The sequence below is a fragment of the Pempheris klunzingeri genome, chromosome 2, assembly GCF_042242105.1.
Source record: "Pempheris klunzingeri isolate RE-2024b chromosome 2, fPemKlu1.hap1, whole genome shotgun sequence".
Taxonomy (NCBI): domain Eukaryota; kingdom Metazoa; phylum Chordata; class Actinopteri; order Acropomatiformes; family Pempheridae; genus Pempheris; species Pempheris klunzingeri.
This window is the reverse complement of record NC_092013.1, coordinates 16,595,547-16,603,126: the sequence shown is the minus strand read 5'-3', so window position 1 is coordinate 16,603,126 and position 7,580 is coordinate 16,595,547. Positions and strand designations below refer to the sequence as shown.

Below are 7,580 nucleotides of genomic sequence, written 5' to 3'. Positions count from 1 at the left end.
TTCATGGACATGGAAACTGCACTCTAGAAAGCATAGTGGGTGTATTTTGAGGAGGGAAGTTATTAAGTACTTTGTTTAGTACTCAGTCTTAACCAGAGGTGTAGTGCTAACCTATGAAGAGCGTGCATGTGAGTAGATGCACTAGTGATGACCTGATCTGACATGACCCGAATAATAAATAGTTAGCCAAATAGATACAAGTTTGCTCTGTAACCCCAGTAAATCAGGTCAGGTATAGAGAAACCTATGGATTGCTTATGATGCATAATCAGCATCCATCCATTCATTGTCTATACCGCTTATCCTTAAGGGTCCCAGGGGGCTGCAGCCAATCCCATGCTGCCCGCATTGTCAGCATGTTTATGTAGTTTTACTTTATTCCAGCTACAGTTTTTCTCCAAAGGCATCTGAAATCTGGTGTTTGTCCAAAATAATCTTGGGCCCATTTTTACTTATCTCTAAAAATATCTCAATATTATATCTCAATAAAAATATCTCTTAGCCAGTATCTCTAAAGTGCTGCTCTCTTTACACTCTACTGTCTCAGTTAGTGTAGTCCATGAACTGTGGCTACGCACCACATGATCAGTGTGTCCAGAGAAGCTTTGGTGATGTGACGTGTCACAAATATCCTCTCAGCTCATTAGCTGTTTTTGTTACCTGGACAAACACACACAGACATAAAGATAATTAGAATCACACACACGCTCTTAATCACACATATGGTCAAACCCAAAGGAGTACACAAGGATCCGTCCATACCGACTCGTCTGGTGATTTTTCACCCAACCACTGTAGAGACTCTGTGTGACAAAGAGGGGAACTCCAGAGAATCTGGGTCACGGCGACTCCATCAATCTCCATGTCCCCACTGTCTGCTGCAACTTGTGTAAGATACATGGACCTCCCTGGACCTCCATCTCAATGTAATTGATCAAGAGCATAATAGGGTATCGAGCCAGAGTGAGATGAAGATTCAATTAGCATCGACTGTGTGTTTTCTAATGAAATTCTGAGCACCATTATCATCAGATCAAAAGTGTGGAGAGCAAAGAGCCTACGACGCAACGCTGAAAGAGAAAAAAGGGGCTTTGTTTAAAAGGCAGAGGGGAGGCATTCTGAGATAGTCGGAGGTGTCTGAGGAGTGTTTGTTTAATGTAATCAGGGAAGAGGTGGGTGCATTGATCTCTAAGCTGATGCATATTTTTTTGCAATAGTGACGCTATCCCGCTTCAATTTTCTGTAAGCTCGTATTTTTAGCATAAAGAAAGCAATGATAAAGTAAATATTATTAGGTAGCTGAGATTATAACAGTGGCACCGGTAATACAAAAGCCAATAAAATGAGAGGAGGCCACCTGGAGGTTTAGGTGCAACTAAGAAGTGTTTACTCAGATGTACAATATTTCCTCTTCTTGCATGATCAAACATGCAGAATTCTGTCAATCATATTTCCTTCAATAGAATAGTTATTTTTCTCTTCGGTTTCAGGGTACACGTGATCAAAAATTGTAACAGATACGTCCCTCGGATTCTTTTACTGTACATATCAACTCCCTTTAAAACTTTATCACCATCTTAAGAATGCTCCGTGGTTAGTTTTCATGTTATAATTGAATCCATACACCAACATTCCCTCAATATATTTAGAAAATTAAAATTACATATCTTCACAGAAAGCTTGGGCATGGATTCCCAATCAGAGAGAAATGTAACTTTGTTCATTATAGTGTCCTTGCTGATTTAGATAGCATGAATAAGCTGCACAGCTTGTGCCCTTCAATTGTGCTTCCAGCTCTGAACAAAAACATTCACCCAGTAAAAGACAGACAGTTTAAGAGATTTTAATGTGCTTTTTCATACAGTATATTGTATGCATATCCAGCATAGCATTTCTCATACATATAACTCTCTTATATCCAGGGTTTGAAATGTAGAGCTGAGAGGATGATTAACAGTCAGTCTACCATAACATTAGGTCTGCCATACAGTGATGGCACAACACAGCTGCCTCAGAGGCTCCCTTTGTACTCGGAGGGCATAATACTGATTCCAGCTGTTTTCAACCGAATTCTCCCAATGCAAAAAGTAATAACACTGAGAAACAAATATCTAAAAACAGTAAGTGTGCTGAGGTTGAGTACATTATTTACAGAAAGAAAGTCAAATAAAAACTGAAGTTAACAAATACAAAGTTGGAAAATAAGTCAGAGAAATCAGCCATATTCTAACCACCCATAACTCCGATTATACTTTATTTAAATCCACAATTCACAGCAGTTTAGAGGCAAAAAACTGTCCCCTGCTTCTTCATCGTAATCAATATGACTATCACTTCCATCTTTATCATTATAATCATCGTCGTCATTAACATTGTCTCTTTTTTTTCTTTATTTTTTCAGTTCAGTCCCTCTTACTTATCCTAAGTATGGGTGCTCACTTTGGAAGTTGTAGTCCGGACAGACTTTTTGAACCAGCTTGTAATCGATGCTAAAGAAAGAGATGAAGATGCAGATCACTTTGAAGGGTTTGGCACAGAGCCAGGCAGCGTGGGACTGGGTGTGCTCTGTGAAGCAGGTCTGAGATGGATCGTACAGGCAGGGTTTGGGCTTCTTGGATCTGTTGGTTTTCTCATACTCCACCCGACAGTTAAAGGTCTTTGCCTCTTTGGGGTCGATGGTGGACTGCTGGGTCTCCTGGATCTGGACATTTTGCTGGGTGTGGGGGTGCAGCTGCTGCTGCTGGAGGACCTCAAACTCCACCACTTTGGTAGGTGGCACAATACTGACTGACACGTTCCCCAGGCTGGACGAGTTGTGGCGGAAGTAAACGGTGAACGTCCCGTTGATGTGGTCCACAATCTTCCCTGTCACCAACAAGCTGAACTTCATGGTCTTGACATTGAAGTAGAAGTCTCCCCAGCCAAAGATCTTCTTGGTCTTCATGGCTGTCTTTAGTGAGGGCTTGCGCTTAGAGCGGTAGCCTGTTTGGTCCAGGAGCAGGGACTGGTTCCGGGACGAGTCGTATGGGTTAAAGAAACTGTAGGTGGGCGGCTTGGATTTCATGGGCGTCTGGTCGATGGAAGTGGAGAAGATGCGTGTTTGGTACGGAGGCTTAACCACTCCCCCAGTCGTTCCTCCCACTGTGCCTCCACCCATGCCATATGGAAGGGTCTTCATCACCGAACCCACTGGGCCCACGTCTGAGAAGTCCACTTGCTTCTCCAACCCCTGGACCTGGAGAAATTAAAACAGACAAAAGAAGAAGAAAAAAACGTTATTAACTATGAGCCAAAGGCTATTCAGCTTGTATTTTCACATATTCTCCGGACGTGTGTTGCCAGTCGTTTCAGCAATGGAGGACTTCGATGATTCCCTAACCATAATAGGTTATGAAACCTAACCTCTTTATTATTGTTACCATGATGACGAAGGTCCCTTAACTTTGACAAAGTATCCATTTTTACCCAAACCATGATCTTTCCCTAAACCTAAGTCACTTTGAGTCTAAATCTAGCCAAACCTTAACTATAGCCTAACCATAAGGTTGTAAGATTATTAAACTGATTTATTTATTTTTTGTAATGATTGAGGAAGGTAAAGATTGAGTGTCAGATAAAAAAAAAATGCACATACGTGGCATTCTAGAGGGCAAGTGATCTATTTTATCATTTAATTTGAACGGCTTGTCCTCCTGAATTACACATAAATCCAAACTCATATGCATTTCTTTCAGGGGTCAAAATACAATGTCATGCTGAGAAAATACTGCTTTTATTAATCTTGTTATGTTAGCTTGCAATGTTTTTTTTATTGGCCTTTCTACACTGACAAAACGTATTACTTATATGCTTTCCCTACATTAGCCACAACATGTAAAATACAACTCTATTAATATTAAAATGAGCCTTCATGTTGTTTAATGGGGGCAACAATACCGGATTAAAGCCTGGCTTAATCTATAGTGGTATCATCCACAGTGCAGTGTCCAAGGTTCAGCACGCCGTTCAAGGGCACTTGACATAAATTAGTGGGCACCATACAGTAGATCTAACACCAGCCCTCTTTCTATTGCTGTCTCAAAGCCAGAATACACTGCTACTGGGCATTAAACCAGAAACCTACAACTAGCTGGTTCTCCTCTTCACCTCTAAGCCACACAGTTCAAACCTCGCTACAGTCGGGACAAAACCTAATATACAGAAGAAAATTCAATCCATTACGTTCCATTTCATTTTTGCACACATTATCATAATCTTAAATGTTGTATAGGTCACTCTTCTGCAGAGATCTTTTTACCTCACATGATTTTTCATTTCCATGAGCATCCGAGTTGTTAGATGTTGCAATGTTTCATCTCCTGAATTCAAGAAAACAAAACCATCTATTTTTGTTAACACACTTTAATTTTGTTGTCACTGTTGCTCCAGAGAGAAAAACAACTCTGCGTGTAAGGTAATGGATGTGAGCTTTTGTTAGTTCAGACAGCTTTCTGCCTTTAATCCACATCTTAGGTGGTTATTCACAGGGCTGATTGACTGGAAGTCTTCCTCTGCTCTCTTTCATGTCTCATCAATCACGTCACTGCCATGCTCCCATCCATGTGCGTATATGTACACACACACACACACACACACACATTCGCTCACATGCAAACGTCAAGGTTGAAACTGTCATGAAGTGACAGGGAGAAGTATTACAACTATTCGGAGGGGTTACATGTGCTTCCCCCGAGGATGCATTTGGATGGAGTTTAAAACTATTCCCATATTGGATAAACAAACCAAAAAAAATAGAAAAATAAAAACAGCATTTCAAAACAAGTACAGGATCAGATCTTTGTGACTACTCATGCAAGGACAGTTTCTGTCTCATTCCTTCATTCCTATCCAGGGCAGTGGAACTGACAGGTTTGTGCCACAGCTCTCCTCATCTTTCATCAATCACTGAGCCTAATAATAACTCCATACTTCTATTCGTAGAGGCAACAGTTCAGCACTCAATACAGCACCTAATGTATTCAGTCATTCAATTAATGTATCTATGTCGTTTGGCCATTCATTAACATGCCAGCAGAGCTGATTTCTAAGTAGATTGATTGAGGGGAAAATAACTGAAAGTGTATTGACCACTGGAGGAATGAATCACCAAAAAACAGATAGATGTTAATGAATGACCAGCGTCTGCGATAACGACTCACTGAAGATTTTCAACAGATCCCGGCTCCCTTTGGTGCCACGACTGGAGGCCCATGCTGTGGTCTTGCAATTCTAAGCTTGTGAATTGGTGATGTGACAGGTAGGAATAAGCTACAGTTGACGGCAGAAAAACATCAGAATACGGACAGCAACAAACAGAGTGTACAGTGCATTCAAGATGGGGACTTCCTGTGAATGCGCTGTCAGCAGTGCTGTCAGCTAGCTCCATGTGTTGCCATCTGTCAGGCTAACACACTGCTGGTGCAGTCCTAATCATTTCTCTTGCTGATGGCACAGAGCTCGAACTAGCACCATCATCATAATCCTTAACCATCTTCAGCAACAACATCGCGCTATGAACCTCAACCTAACCTTCAGGGTCAGCTGTATGAAGCTCAGAAATGATTTTACGATGGGGTCTGAGGTCAGCATGAGTCTTTCTGAGGGGGGGCAGAAAGCAACTGTACACAGTCAGCAACTTTAACTAACATCGATTGAGTGGAAAAAGACGAGGATGGAGAGAGGGCTTCTTCTGTGGCACGAAAGTAATAAAATGCCAACAGAAACCAATAAATAGATGGACATTCTATTAGCATAAATATGATTTTTTTTTGTTCTAGACAGTAAATCCATTTAAAAGGGTGAGGATTTGTTAGAAGAAATATCAGATATTTTCTCTTGACATGAAATCCATAAGCTATAGACTTTTTGCAAAACAGCGGATGTTTGCTATAAGGTCATATCAGGCTGCCGCAACCAGCGGAAGATTGACGGTTTGAAAAACACACCTTCAAATGTTTTTTCCTCCTCAGCCTCTTTTCAGTTAGGTAACAATGAGTGAAAGGTAACTTTTAGAGTAATAGCCAGAGGGATGTTGCTGGAGTGATGAAGAGGTGACAGAGCTTACTAAACACAGGTGCACACACACACACACACACACACACACACACACACTGACGCACAGTAAGCATACTATACTTACAACTATATTTACAAATTCAGCAACTCTACTAGCTTCGCTTGTAGGTTATAGTTGAAAGGAAGTTGAGTAGAAACATGCACTAATTGTAAGTAATCACTAATCATCACACCTAAAGAAAATTTTGTCTCTAAAACCATCATAAGATAAGGAATAACAACAATACACGTTATGATATATGCCTCTTGGCTGATGGTGTCGCATTTTGGTTCATTTCATGCATATATTTGACTTTAGTAATTTAGTAATTTATAAATCCACTGTAATTCTATGAAAACCTGTATTGACACATAAATCACCTCAGTTGTCTTTTTCTACACCCTGCTATCTTCTGTATATACTGAGTCATATTTATGTCCATAAATAGTCTCCATAGACTAATCTAGAGGTTTATAATCAGGCATCTGACTGTGTTTGACGCTAATCCTACATCTGATTTTGGTGTAATCTTCCTGTTAACTCGGGCACATAAGGTATCAAAGTACTATATCACTGACTGGCTATATGTAATTTCAGGGTTAGATCTCTCTGCTCTCTTTGTAATAATAATCATTTGAGAGATATGCTATCACATTTTGCTTGAATGTAATCATGCAAGCATAACGAATAATAAGAAAAAAAGTAGCCTACTTGTCTTTCTATAGTCAAGTTTATGTTCGCAAGCGTCTCTATGAGGTTGTACTAACATGATGATGTCTAGCTGATATGTTTACCATGTTCATCTTTGTTTAACATATTAGTATGCTAACATATGCTAATTAGCGCTAAACACAAAGTACAGTTGCAGCCGATAGAAATGCCATAAGTATTTTGTCCTAAGTGGGCAGCACGGTGGTGCGGTGGTTAACACTGTTGCCTCACAGCAAGAAGGTTCCAGGGTCTTCCTGTGTGGAGTTTGCATGTTCTCCCCGTGCTTGTGTGGGTTCTCTCCGGGTTCTCCAGCTTCCTCCCACAATCCCAAGACATGCATGTTAGGTTCACTGGTGACTCTAAAATTGCCCGTAGGTGTGAGTGTGAGCGTGAATGGTTGTCTGTCTCTGTGTGTCAGCCCTGTGGTTGGCTGGCGACCAGTCCAGGGTGACCCCGCCTCCCGCCCGAAGCCAGCTGGGATTGGCTCCAGCTCCCCCGCGACCCTGACGGATAAGCGGTATAGATGATGGATGGATTTTATCATAAATCAAAATACTGTATTAAAAAATGTTCATGGTGGGTCTACATAAAAAGTCAGGGTATCACACAAGTTATTACAGTTCATCCTGAGACATAACTGTTTGTACCACATTTCATGGTGATCTATTAAAACATTTCACTCAAAACCCATTTGAGTGATTTCCCCTCTCGCTCTCTACTACACATTCAATATGACGTAATCGCGTCAGGGAACACGGCTGCTACAACAAAGATA

General features: G+C 40.9%; 1 protein-coding gene across 1 annotated transcript in view; it reads right to left on the bottom strand.

The window, feature by feature from the left end:
* Nucleotides 1-2,416: 2,416 nt before the first annotated feature.
* LOC139217603 (neurexophilin-2) overlaps nt 2,417-7,580 on the bottom strand; it is a 37,792-nt gene continuing 32,628 nt past the window's right edge. Inside the window, exon 2 of the mRNA XM_070848974.1 lies at nt 2,417-3,235. Coding sequence (XP_070705075.1) covers nt 2,417-3,235 — 819 coding nt within the window. The remainder of the gene's footprint in view (nt 3,236-7,580) is intronic.